At 44.4% G+C, this 14,190-nt stretch overlaps 1 protein-coding gene across 1 annotated transcript in view; it reads left to right on the forward strand.

Annotated features, from left to right (window-relative positions):
• LOC139392785 (laminin subunit beta-1-like) overlaps positions 1–12,031 on the forward strand; it is a 37,067-nt gene extending 25,036 nt beyond the window's left edge. Inside the window, exons 23-33 of the mRNA XM_071141036.1 lie at positions 3,198–3,294; positions 7,666–8,035; positions 8,203–8,387; positions 8,504–8,745; positions 8,885–9,091; positions 9,332–9,476; positions 9,660–9,867; positions 10,250–10,391; positions 10,777–10,953; positions 11,076–11,235; positions 11,475–12,031. Coding sequence (XP_070997137.1) covers positions 3,198–3,294; positions 7,666–8,035; positions 8,203–8,387; positions 8,504–8,745; positions 8,885–9,091; positions 9,332–9,476; positions 9,660–9,867; positions 10,250–10,391; positions 10,777–10,953; positions 11,076–11,235; positions 11,475–11,611 — 2,070 coding nt within the window. The 3' untranslated portion in view covers positions 11,612–12,031. The remainder of the gene's footprint in view (positions 1–3,197; positions 3,295–7,665; positions 8,036–8,202; positions 8,388–8,503; positions 8,746–8,884; positions 9,092–9,331; positions 9,477–9,659; positions 9,868–10,249; positions 10,392–10,776; positions 10,954–11,075; positions 11,236–11,474) is intronic.
• Positions 12,032–14,190: the final 2,159 nt, after the last annotated feature.

Consider the following 14,190-nt stretch of genomic DNA (forward strand, 5'->3'; position numbering starts at 1 on the left):
CTTGCTCAGTTGTGCACCGGGGCCTCCCACTCCTCTTTCTATTCTGGTTAGAGCCAGTTTGCGCTGTTCTGTGAAGGGAGTGGTACACAGCGTTGCACAAGATCTTACATTTCTTGGCAATTTCCCGCATGGAATAACCTTAATTTCTCAGAACAAGAATAGATGGATGAGTTTCAGAAGAAATGTTTTTGTTTCTGGCCATTTTGAGCCTGTAACCGAACCCACAAATGCTGATGCTCCAGATACTCAACTACTCTAAAGAAGACCAGTTTTATTGCTTCTTTAATCTGAACAACAGTTGTCAGCTGTGCTAACATAATTGCAGAAGGGTTTTCTAATGATCAATTAGCCTTTTAAAATGCTAAACTTGGATTAACACAACGTGCCATTGGAACACAGGAGTGATGGTTGCTGATAATGGGTCTCTGTACGCCTATGTAGATATTCCATAAAAAATCTGCCGTTTCCAGCTACAATAGTCCTTTACAACATTAACAATGTCTACACTGTATTTCTGATCAATTTTATGTTATTTTAATGGACAGAAATGTGCTTTTCTTTCAAAAACAAGGACATTTCTAAGTGACCCCAGACTTTTGAATGGTAGTGTATATAGTGTATAGTGTGTGTGTGTGTGTGTGTGTGTGTGTGTGTGTGTGTGTGTGTGTGTGTATATAATCTTTACCCTCTTCCCCTCCCCCAATTGGAGCAAACTAGTGAATAACAACACTTACGCCTGTATTTCCAGCTTATACATACTATATTTTATGGACACAATCTATTTTACAATAGTTATATTTAGTTTGTTTTTACTCCTGTCCTTCCTCTACCCTCAATCTCTCCCATCTATTTCTGATGTCCATCCGGTTTGATTTCTATTTGCCATATCTTTCAAACTGTGCTCTTTCACTAAAGTTCTGAACCTCTATACGTTTTACGGGCACAGTATGTTTTACATTAGTTATCTTGTTGTTGTTCGTTTTTATCAGTACCAACCTTCAGCTCCATTCAACTCCTCCCATCTATCACTTAACACCAGAATCTGCAGAGCTGGGAAGGTTGTATCCACCATATAAATAACATTTGAATTTGCCATCATTTCAAAAAAACATTTTTTTTCACTTTGTCATTATGTGGTATTGTGTGTAGATTGATGAGGATTTTATTTAATACATTTTAGAAAAAGGCTGTAACGTAACAAATTGTGGAAAGAGTCAAGGGGTCTGAATACTTTCCGAATGCACTGTATGTGTTTGCATGTGAATTGAGTAATTAATATTATGCTACACAAATATAAATAGCATACATTTTTCTAACCTTATCCAATCTGTTACTTGGATATACTGCACCCATTACTGAAAAGGTTGTTCAAGTTTAGATGCTTTAGCTCAGGAATCATCAACTACATTTAGCTGAGGGATGATTTTGTCTTGAGAGAATGGTCAGGGAGCCGGAACATAATTACAAATCATTTGTAGACTGCAAATTGATAGCAAGAAGCCCAAACAGATATATTTTACTAAAACATAATCATTTCAAACCTTGTTTACTTTTGTATACGGTCACGAATATCTCCCTATTATGCATAAAAATACATTTTAAAAACCTTGGCACCGATTTGCTGGTGGGGGTGTGTGGGATTATTTAAGATACTATTTGAAGTAGTATTTGATGTAGGGTTTCAGATGTTTTCAGAAGATGGCCAGGCCCTACTGTCCTAGTTTCAGGAGGAAGCTGGTTCCACCATTGGGGTGCCAGGACAAAGAAGAGCTTTGACTGGGCTGAGTGGGAGCTGCCCTCCCTTAGCTGCCCTCCCTGAGTGGGAGCTGCCCTCCCTGAGTGGGAACTGCCCTCCCTTAGCTGCCCTCCCTGAGTGGGAGCTGCCCTCCCTGGGAGGGCCAAGAGACTAGAGGTGGCAGAACTGAGTACTCGGGTTTGGGTGTAGGGTTCGAGCATAGCCTGAAGGTAGGGAGGGGCAGTTCCTCTTGCTGCTTCGTAGGCACGTACCATGGTCTTGTAGTGGATGCGAGATTCAACTGGAAGCCAGTGGAGTTTACGGCGGAGCAGGGTGATATGGGAGAACTTGGGGAAGGTTTTCAAACAGACAGACTGTCGCGTTCTGTATAATTTGCAGAGGTTTGATAGCACACGTAACTAGGGCTTGGGCTCAGTTTTTTCTGATTAGAAAGCACACCATTTTCCTGGTTTGGAAACACTGTCAGCAGGAGTAGTGTGTTTACTGGCTGAGTTCCATAGAGGAAGGAAGGCTTAGAATACACTTTGGGGTTACTAAACAAGCATTCCACTCAGAGACAGAGAGAGAAACTCCATCAACCATTTATGGGCTAAGAACAGGAGAGAGCTAGACCCAATAGTAATTCATTATTATTTTGTAATACAGACATGTTTTTTTTGTGCTGCAAACACCCTGGACCGTATTCACAAATAGTTTCAGAATAGGAGTGCTGATGTAGGATCGGATTTCCCTTTTAGATTATACTGAAAAAGATTATATGGACAGAATGATCTGATCCTAGGTCAGCACTCCTACTCTAAGACTCTGTATACAATACAGGCCACTGTCCATTGTACAGTGTGTAGCAAGGAAACCCTCCTCTAACCTAGAGATGGTACACTGAGTTTACAAAATATTATGCTCTTTCCATGACATATGCTGACCAGGTGAATCCAGGTGAAAGCTGGGATCCCTTATTGATGTCACTTGTTAAAGTCACTTCAGTCAGTGTAGATGAAAGGGAGATGACAGGTTAAATAAGGATTTTTACGCCTTGAGACAATTGAATCATGGATTGTGTATGTGTGCCATTCAGAGGGTGAATGGGCGAGACAAAAGATTTCAGTGCCTTTGAACAGGGTGTGGTAGTATGTGCCAGGCGCACCTGTTTGTTCAAAGAACTGCAACGCTGCTGGCTTTTTCACACTCAACAGTTTCCTGTGTGTATCAAGAATGGTCCACCAACCAAAGGACATCCAGCCAACTTGACACAACTGTGGGAAGCAGTGGAGTCCAGGGAAGCATGGGCCAGCATCTCTGTGGAACGCTTTCAACACATTGTAGAGTCCATGCCCGACGAATTGAAGCTGGGGGGGGCAACTCAATATTAGGTGTTCTTAATGTTTTGTACACTCAGTGTATATTGCATGTTCATAATGCTGATGTGTTGTGTGTTTTCTAGCTGTCGGGGCAGTGCTCATGCAGGCCAGGTTTCGGGGGAAGAAAATGCAACGAATGCCGAGATAAGTTCTGGGGAGATCCTGAGGTCAAATGTCAAGGTAAGTTTCTCTGGCTGGGATTATGAGTGTCAGTGGAAAGTACAAAGTATGTGTGTGGATTCGTTCCCATGACTGCCTTAAACTTGTGTGCATCATGAAGCTGAAACATGTGCAACAGGGTATCTAAATGCTTCATTGCTTCCTCTCCAAGTGGGTCTCCTTCTGAATTTACTGGGGTCTGGAGAAACACTCTTAGAGAGGGGTTCTGTGTGTTTGGAATCTGTCTCTTAGAGTTTGAGTAAACAGTCTCTCATGGTCTCGTTCTCATGACCGGTGGTTCCCCTGAGTGACTGGGCTGGAAGCCAGGTTTTATGTATTTTTTGTTGTAGCATTGCAGTTTTCTCTGTGTGTGTGTGTGTGTGTGTGTGTTATCAGACTCCAGCAGAGTGGATGTCTCTGGAGATACTGAATTGGCTTTCATGCATCCGTGTTGTTTTAACATTGTGTAATTCATGTTGTGATTGAAAAATTACATATTTACCTGATTTGTTTGATATTAACAGTTAGCATGCTTAATAGATAGGAGGATATTTCTGTCCTGTTAGTGTCTGTGTTTTCATGGGTTCCACTCTCGTTCCCTGCATCTAATATGGGTGTATGGTCACTGGAGATGGCTTGAGCTGACAAATGGGTTAAAGACTGCATTACATAGACAATAATGTGTTTTACCTTGCATCTGGGAAACTAAGTCAGGGTGGGGTTAAGACAACAACCCATGTGCAGATAACAACAGGATGAAGCCAGAGTGGCTTATGAGGCCCCAATCTGCATGAGGGGGGTTTAACCAACCGTGACTGAGCATTGTTAGTCAGCCATACAGTTGAAGTCTGAATCTTACATACACTTAGGTTGGAGTCATTAAAACTTGTTTTTCAACCACTCTAAAAAAAATAACAAACTATAGTTTTGGCAAGTCGGTTAGGACATCTACTTTGTGCATGACACAAGTCATTTTTCCAACAACTGTTTACAGACAGATTATTTCACTTATACTTCACTGTATCACAATTCCAGTGGGTCAGAAGTTTACATACACTAAGGTGACTGTGCCTTTAAACAGCTTGGAAAATTCCAGAAAATGATGTCATGGCTTTAGAAGTTTCTCCTAATTGACATCATTTGAGTCAATTGGAGGTGTACCTGTGGATGTATTTCAAGGCCTCTCTTCAAACTCGGTGCCTCTTTGCTTGACATCATGGGAAAATCAAAAGAAATCAGCCAAGACCTCCCCAAAAAATGTGTATACCTCCACAAGTCTGATTCATCCTTCAAGGCGTTTGGAATGAAGGTACCATGTTCATCTGTACAAACAATAGTACGCAAGTATAAACACCATGGGACCACGCAGCTGTCATACCGCTCAGGAAGGAGACGCGTTCTGTCTTCTAGAGATGAATGTACTTTGGTGCGAAAAGTGCAAATAAATCCCAGAACAACAGCAAAGGATCTTGTGAAGATGCTGGAGGAAACTGGTGCAAAAGTATCTATATCCACAGCAAAACAAGTCCTATATCGACATAACCTGAAAGGCCGCTCAGCAAGGAAGAAGCCACTGCTCCAAAACTGCCATAAAAAGCCAGACTACGGTTTGCAACTGCACATGGGGACAAAGATCGTACTTTTTGGAGAAATGTCCTATGGTCTGATGAAACAAAAACAGAACTGTTTGGCCATAATGACCATCGTCATGTTTTGAAGAAAAAGGGGGAGGCTTGCAAGCTGAAGATCCCCATCCCAACCGCGAAGCACGGGGGTGGCAGCATCATGTTGTGGAAGTGTTTTGCTGCAGGAGGGACTGGTGCACTTCACAAAATAGATGGCATCATGATGAGGAAAATTATGGGATATATTGAAGCAACATCTCAAGACGTCAGTCAGGAAGTTAAAGCTTGGTCACAAATGTGTCTTCCAAATGGACAATGACCCCAAGCATACTTCCAAAGTTGTGGCAAAATGGCTTAAGCATAATAAAGTCAAGGTGTTGGAGTGGCCATCACAATGCCCTGACCTCAATCCTATAAAACATTTGTGGGCAGAACCGAAAAAGCGTGTGTGAGCAAGGAGGCCTACAAACCTGACTCAGTTACACCAGCTCTGTCAGGAGGAATGGGCCAAAATTCACCCAACTTATTGTGGGAAGCTTGTGGAAGGCTACCAGAAACGTTTGACCCAAGTTGAACAATTTAAAGGCTATGCTACCAAATACTTATTGAGTGTATGTAAACATCTGACCCACTGGGAATGTGATGAAAGAAATAAAAGCTGAAATAAATAATTCTCTCTCCTATTATTCTTTCATTTCACATTCTTAGAATAAAGTGGTGAACCTAACTGACCTAAAACCGGGGATTTTCACTAGGATTAAATGTCAGGAATTGTGAAAAACTTAGTTTAAATATATTTGGTTAAGGGGTATGTAAACTTCCGACTTCAGCTGTATATAGTACTCTGCATGTATGTAAAGGTTAGGTTACTCGGTCCAACACTCAAGGGTGGGGGTTCAACCAGCCTCATTATTGCAACAATTAATCAATATTAAATAAAGAGGATTGTTCGAAGAAATTACCAAATCTCTCTCAGTATTGAATTTCCAAGACATTGTGTCATTCTCTGTTTTGTTTGTTTGTGTGTATCAAATCAAAATTTATTTGTCACATACACATGGTTAGCAGATGTTAATGCGAGTGTAGCGAAATGCTTGTCGGTGTATGTGTGCATTCGTGCGTATGTCTGTCCTTGTGTCAGTGTGTGCATGTGTGTCACCAGTGTGGTGTTAGTTGGCTCTAAATTACTCCTCTCTGTCGACACCTACATGGTCTGTCTGCTGAACAACTGACTGACAAACAGACCAGTTTCCATCAATCACTGCATCTGGAGAAATGTATATCTCATAGAAGTTGGCACACCCTCAGAGAGACAGTGAGAGAGAGGAGGGAGGGAGGGAGATTTTGAGAGTGAATTTCTGGGAATAACTCCTTGGTTCGTGTGAGAATCAGAGCCAGATGTTCCAGAAATCAGAGGAATCCTGTCTTAATCGTGATCTTATTCCTGTGGTTTAGGAATTCCTGCAGTATTCCCAAACTGCCTGTAAAGTTAGTCTGACCTCCTGTCGCTGTCCTCGCCCTCTCAGCGCACTGTGTGTATACTGCACGCATGTGTGTGAATGTGTATGAGTGTGTGTGTTTGAAAGAGCGAGCGAGAAAGAGAGAGATAAAGAGAAATGTTTGATTGACACCATGTCTAGGTTAAGAGGATCATGTCATGGTTTGATTTAAGAGGTCAAGAGGTAAAGTGACAGGCTTGACGATGGCGCCTGCGTGTGTGAATTAAGATGCCACGGTCATTGCAACAGTCGCAACCCTACCACGCACGTGGCTGTGATTATCGTGTTACCTGTTCGGAACAGCCTCAATGGACATACAAGGTGTTGAAAGTGTTTCACAGAGATGCTGGCCCATATTGACTCAAATGCTTCCCACAGTGTCAAGTTGGCTTGATGTTCTTTGGTTGGTGGACCGTTCTTGATACACACGGGATACTTTTTAATGTGAGAAACCCAGCAGCGTTGCAGTTCTTGGTACAAACCGGTGCGCCCGGCACATACTACCACACCCTGTTCAAAGGCACATCAATATTTTGTCTTGCCCATTAACCCTCTGAATGGCACACATACACAATCCAAGGTTTAAAAATCCTTCTTTAACCTGTCTCCTCCCCTTCATCTACTCTGATTTGAAGTGGATTGAACAAGTGACATCAATAAGTGATCGTAGTCAGTCTATATCTTGGAAAGAGCAGGTGTTCTTAGTAGTTTGTACACCAAATGTTGAGTAAACTCACAATCCTATTGCAGCTGGTTGCTTTATAATTGTATGTTGAATCATTCTTTTTTTTTGGTGCATCAATCACCTCTTCAAAAGCTCAGGCAACAGTAATGGGTGCTAACCGCTTATATGCACCCTTTCCTGTTCTCCATTCCTCACATTTTTTCACTGACTTACTCCATCACTCTTTCTCTCCTTCTCCTCCCACTTTAGAGGTTAGAGGGCTTGTCTCTGCTGTGCTTCAGACTGGGGGGTCAAAAGGGGGATAGAGTTTAGAGGTCAAGGCTACCTGTGCGTTCATTTACTCTCGGCGCAGGACTGTTGAGCCATTAATAATATAGTTTTTCAGTACCTCTGTTTTCCTAGGGTGGCTTTTAAAGGGCACAGACCTGTTCTCATATTAGTCTGAGTTAATTTCCTTGTACCCTCATTTCCTTTCCATCATCACCACTGTTTTCACCTCAAGTCAAGTATAGGTATGTGTATGTGTTTAACCCTTTTCTCTCTTCTCCTGTTCCTCTTTCTCTCTCTCTCCCTCACCCTCCAGCGTGTGACTGTGACCTGCGTGGCATCGCCAGCGAGCAGTGCCACCGTTCGTCCGGCCAGTGTGTGTGTGTGGAGGGTGTTTCTGGACCCCGGTGTAACCAGTGTGCCAGAGGGTACCATGGGGAGTTCCCCGCCTGCCAACGATGCCACCAGTGCTTCGGCGAGTGGGACAGCGTGGTAGGGGAACTGACCAACCAGGCGCAGCGTTTGAAGGATCATGTGACAGAGCTCCAGACCAGTGGGGTGACGGCGCCGTACACAGACACCGTTAGCAGTCTGGAGATTAGTGCTAATGCTATCAGTGGGATAGTAGAGAACAACCCCGCTATACAGAAGATGGAAGATGTACAACAAATGATGCAGCAGGCCACGTATGTACACACAAACACGTGCACCTGCATACACACATTAACACGTTGAAACACACAGCACCAAGGGTTCTGTTTGTATCCTTGATGTTATGATCAGTCTATGTCAACTCTATTGAAAATATTATTTTGTGTGTGTGTGTGTGTGTGTGTGCGCGCGTCTGCAACAGTGAGATGGTGGCAGACCTGAACGAGAGGCTGACCGTCTCAGAGGATTCCCTGTCCCGTCTCGTTGTAAATGCCAACTACACCGAGGCCAGTCTGGACACACTGAGAGAGCAGGCCCAAGAGCTAGAGAGAACAGTCAAAGACATTGGAGACCAGATAAAGACTGTGAAGAACTCTAACATAGAGGGTGAGAGAGGAGAGAGAGAAAGGGGGCAGAGGGTGAGAGAGGGGGTATAGTATGCATGACATCATTACTAGTTCTGACACACCCCTGTTTATGTGTGTTTTATTTGTGTATGGCAGGAGCGATGGACACCATCACCGATGCCCACTTGGAGTCTAAGAGGGCGGAGATCCGTGTCAATCAGACCACCAGTTACCCCGACAACACTTTGGAACAGTCGGCTACACTACGGCGCGAAGCGGAGGCCAGACTGAGCCAGAACCAGGCGGAGTTTGACCTGAGACAACAGAAACACACAGAGAGACTGGAGAGGCTTACCATGGAGCTCGAAAGTCTTGACCTATCAGAGCTCAGCAAGCAGGTAAGTCTGACCTAAATAAAGGTTAAATAAAAAAAATCAGTAGTCAATTATTATCGCACTTCTTCACCACAACGCTTTTTGAATGGGTCCCTTGTTTTCTAGTGCTCTAACCCGATTGGTGTGTTTTCTCTCTGTGCAGACATGTGGAGCGGCTGGTGGGGAGGAGGGGTGCGCTGCGTCACCCTGTGGAGGGGTGGGGTGTGTGTCGGAGGACGGCACCCATCGCTGTGGTGGAGACGGGTGTGACGGTCTGGTCACACAGACACAAAGCACTCTGAAAACAGCCAAGGACTTCGACCAGGAAATCCTGTCCACCATGCAGGAAGTGGATAAGCTCTCTAGAATGGTGGGAACTGTAGTTTTTTTTACACTCTGGGCCGAATCCTAACTTGAGATTCATGAATACAACTTTGTGTAGTACAGCTGTTGTTTAGTTATGATTCAGCCCTACATGAATATAATCAGGTCATCTTACATTATCATCATAGTAACTAAAGAAAATAGAATATCTGCTTGCTCCGGCACAAGCGTTGAGGAGTGTTTACCTTACCGTGTTTGAGTTAACGTGTCCTGTGGCGCCCTCTAGGTGTGGGAGGTGAAGGTGCATGCGGACGAGGCCAAGCTGAGTGCTCGGGAGGTGCTGCTGAAGTCCAACCAGAGCCGAGATGGAGTGGAGCACACCAACGAGCAGCTCCGCAGCCTCATCAAGGAGATACGAGACCTACTCACTAGTGAGTATACACACATTTTTCATTGTACTGTACAGACTAACTAAATGATCCCTGATTCATAGACAATCAGGGCTCCAGTTCTTCTTTCCCCATGTGAGTGATTGGTTATGATTGTGATTCGAAATGATTGTGACCTGTGTATGGCTCTCTGACTCTTAATTGGCTCTGTTTCCATGGTGACAGACGACCGTGCCAACGTGGAGGTTATCGAAGCGGTGTCGAACGAGGTGTTGGCCCTGAAGATGCCCACGTCGCCCGGGCAGCTGGAGGCCCTGACCAAGGAGATCAGAGACAGGGTGGGAACCCTCACCAGCGTGGAGGACATCCTCAGTCAGAGTGCCAACGACATACACACTACAGAGAGGCTGCTGGAGCAGGCTCGCACTGCCAGGTAAGATGCACGCATGCATGAATTCATGCATACACACAAACACAGGCTAACACTCTCTCTCTCTCTCTCTCTCTCTCTCTCTCTCTCTCTCTCTCTCTCTCTCTCTCTCTCTCTCTCTCTCTCTCTCTCTCTCTCTCTCTCTCTCTCTCTCTCTCTCTCTCTCTCTCTCTCTCTCTCTCTCTCTCTCTCTCTCTCTCTCTCTCTCTCACTCACTCACTCACTCACTCACTCACTCACTCACTCACTCACTCACTCACTCACTCACTCACTCACTCACTCACTCACTCACTCACTCACTCACTCACTCACTCACTCACTCACTCACTCACACACACTTGAACCACATTGATAAGACACACACTCACATACAATCTCCTCTCAGTCAGGAGGCGTCTGAGGTGAAGGAGACAGCTGCCCTGGTGAAGGAGGCTCTGGATACAACTGAGCGTGCTCAGAATGCTGCCATCGACGCCGTCAAGCAGGCCTACAACAACACCAGGGGTACTCTTGACCTCATCACGTCTGTAAGTCTGGAAACCTGTGACCAGGGCTTCAATTGTGTCTAAAATTTGGGAGATTTGTATAAATACACATTCCATGCAAGGTCTCTAAAGGTGTGTATTGTGTGTGTGATGGTTCTTCTATCCTTGATGGGACCTAAAATTCCCCAAAAGTCCTTCACAAGGATAGTAAAACAAAGAAAATTCCCACGTCCCCATGAGGACAAAGGCTATTTTAAGCTTAAGAGGGGTTAGGTTTAAGGTTACGGGTTAAGGTTAGTGTTAGGGTTAAGATCAGGGTTAGGCTTATGGTTAGGTTTAGGGAAAATAGAATTTTGAAGAACAATACGCGTGTTTGTGTTTGCGTCTGTGCATGAATACATGCTAATATGGGTTTGTGTGTTTATAGGTGGAGTCGGAGACTGCGGAGTCAGAGCTGCTTCTGAGTAATGCCACACTGCGTCTGCTGCAGCTGGAGAGAGACGTGACTCTGCTGAGAGAGAGCAGCCTGGACACCAGCCACCGCACACAGAACACTGAGAGACTGTCTGAGACCGCCAAGCAGGACGCAGAGCGGGCCCTGCAGGTACACACACATAGATAGACGCACGCGCGCACACACAGCCCAGTATTTTACCTGCCAATTATATTGTTACCCATTCTCAGTGTGTGTTCTGCTTTGTGTGGGTGTGTGTTTGTTGTGTGTAGGAGTTTGACTCGGAGGTGAAGGGTCAGTACAGTGTTGTGGAGGGCTTGGTGGTGACGAAGGCCGTGGGCGTGTCTGATGCCAAGAAGAGGGCGGAGCTACTCCAGCAGGAGGCCAAGGAGCTGCTCACCCAGACCAGCGGAAAACTACAGAGACTCAGAGGTAACGCACATGCACACATGCGCGCACACACACACACACACACACACACACACACACACACACACACACACACAAAAACCAATGTGCTTACACACACCACACAAGCATGCACGCACAAGAGCACGTTCACGCATGCATGCGTACGCACACACACACACACACACACACACACACACACACACACACACACACACATACACACACACACTATCTCTAATGACATCCCTGTGTGTTTGCAGAGTTGGAGAGGTCGTATGCAGCCAACCAGCGTACTCTAGAGGCCAAGGCAGGTCAGCTGGCCGGGCTGGAGAAAACAGCACGCCAGCTGCTCGATGACATCAGCCAGAAAGTCATGATCTACAGCACCTGTTCTTAGGGTAACCATGCCAACAGCATCCCTGGCAATGCCTACCCTGATGTCATACCAGAGATTATGACGATGCCTTCTTTAAGTGCCAAAGAGAAATGACAACCACTCAAGGAGACTCCAAAGACCGAAAGTAGTTTACCACTAAGAACCAAGTATTTCATTTAAAACAAAAAACTGTTTCTGTATGAAATGGTTTCTAAGCCATATAAGCTATCACAAGTAATACATGTTTTAATCATTAGACTGCACATAGATTTCATGATTTCAGATTCTATGGAAATATTTGTATAATCTTGTCTGTAACGATACTAAAGTGTGTCTGGACCAATGCAAAAGAGAGCCTATTCAATTGTATGATACGATTTGTACCCATCAACATACTGCTGTAATTGAACTTCTAATATAAAGGAACAACTGCATCTTAAATAGTTTCCACTCCCTATTTATTTTGTTGTTCCAATTTTGCAAAACAAATGCCTCAACATTGCCTAGTTCATCTCTACCTGAAATGAGAAGCTTTTGGAATGTACAGTATTTGGTGTTTGCTATCCCCTAGTGGCAGTTTGAAAAAACTGTACCCTCTCTTTACTGCATTACCACTAGGGAGTAGCAGCACAGACACAATTTCAGCTTAGTTTTGCCTTATAGAACCCAACTCAGTTGCAGGTTAATGTACTTCTATCACTTTTAATTGTAACAAAATGCTGTTCACTCTGCCAACTGAAACCTTCACTGTCATTGTAGGCTTAACTAGACTATCATTTTCCTAAATTTTTAAATATATTCTAAAACAGGCTGCTTTTCTTTCTACTGCCTTGTCTTACACCTCTCGCTCTCTCAATATTGATGCAAGGTGATTTGGAGATCAGTGATTATGAACAGCTCTTTCCTCAGGCTGATCCGGTTGAACACAATGAGCATCTCTCTCGTCCTCCCATGAATCCCTCCTTCCTCTCCGGAGGGTTTCCTCCGTTTCCTCCTCCCTCTGAAATGAGCGCTTTCCCTTTAGTGCTGCAAATCAGTCAGGCGTCACTGTGCTTCCCCATATATTGACCCCACCCAGGCATATCTGTGAGATAAATAGCTTTAGAAAGGGGTCCAGGCGGTCCCTTCCCCTGTGTACAGTATGTATGGTACAGTGGACTGTGTGATGTGAATGCTTGTGCTGTGAGGTCATCCGTGACCTTACGTGACATCATTGAATTCTGTGTAGGTCCCCAGTGACAAACCAGTTTTTTATGTTTATCTAACCCAGCCACCTGAGGTCTCCAGCAGACCCTATACAATTATATAATTTAATACATCACAAAAGTCATTCTGCAGTGCAATGCCTCGTTCTAGACTAAAAAAAATTATCAGCTTGCATGGATGACACTCCGCAAACCTTATACCATACCCAACCTCATCATCCATTTGCAGAACAGCTAAATAGAGCTGTCCTGTAGAAAAACACAGCTGTGCCCTGCAGGCTAAGATCAGTCCATCCAGCATACGACAGTAAACAGCCATTGACCTTAACCAGCCCTAACATCCACTTCCTGTCTGGATCATTTAAATTGGCAGCCACTGGGCCCTGAGATGGCCACAGCTGCCGGGTGGATAGGAGAACGCTGTGGTTCACATGGAGCTGGCCACGGGGCACTTCTCAATATCAGCATGTGTCTGCAAGTGTGGTAGAGTGTGGTTTTCCTGAGTTGATATGAGATATTCATGAAATATGACTCCTCCTTCCTCTCTCTCCTTGGCCCATGATGCTGCTCGGATCTCTCTGACACACTTACAGCGGGAAGTTGGTGAGGAACCATTTTAGAGAAGCCGCCAGACCATAGAAGAGAGGACAGAGAGAGGGATCGAGGGACAGCGAAAGGGAGGGAGAGCGGGGAGAGAGAATCCTTCAATCAAACAAAATGTTGATTTAATTAGCACTTTTGAAAAAAACAATTGTCACAAAGTGCTTCACAGTAACCCAGTCTGCACCAAGACAAGGCAAGATGTTGCAGAGGAAGGTTGAAGAGGGCTTGGAAGTCAGTCAGGTTTCCTTTATGATTAAGGTCTATGGCATGGATGACTCTTTCCTATGAGGATCCGCTGTCATTTCTCATGATATTGGTAGGTGTTGAGTTAAACGTGGAATGGCATTGTTGATTATAATCATTGGACACACTGCAACACACATTATTTTCTGCGTCAGGGCCTGCCGTCATACGCAATTTGACTCAATACTGGAATGTACAAGGTGCTGAAACATTCAACTATTGAATATATGGTAGAGAGACTCCTAAATAGGATATCCAAATAGAAGAGCAAAAAGCGTACAGTAAGGAATGTCTGTGGTTTCCCTCTGCTGTGCATCATTTAAACTAATATGCTCATTCAAGAGTCTCCCCTGCCAGAGGTCTACTATTGATTGATTGTGTTACATTTCAGTGGGCTGGGTGTCAAAAGCTCTTTTGAAATGGAAAGCTGATCTTGGCAGATGTTCCAACGTTGCAGGCTGGGTATAAAATCAGATAGTTGTTTGCATTTCAAATATTCAGAATCAATGTAGTGTTTTATTGTCATAGAACTTCTGAAAGCTCACTCAC

Source organism: Oncorhynchus clarkii, chromosome 33 (genome assembly GCF_045791955.1).
Source record: "Oncorhynchus clarkii lewisi isolate Uvic-CL-2024 chromosome 33, UVic_Ocla_1.0, whole genome shotgun sequence".
NCBI classification, from domain to species: domain Eukaryota; kingdom Metazoa; phylum Chordata; class Actinopteri; order Salmoniformes; family Salmonidae; genus Oncorhynchus; species Oncorhynchus clarkii.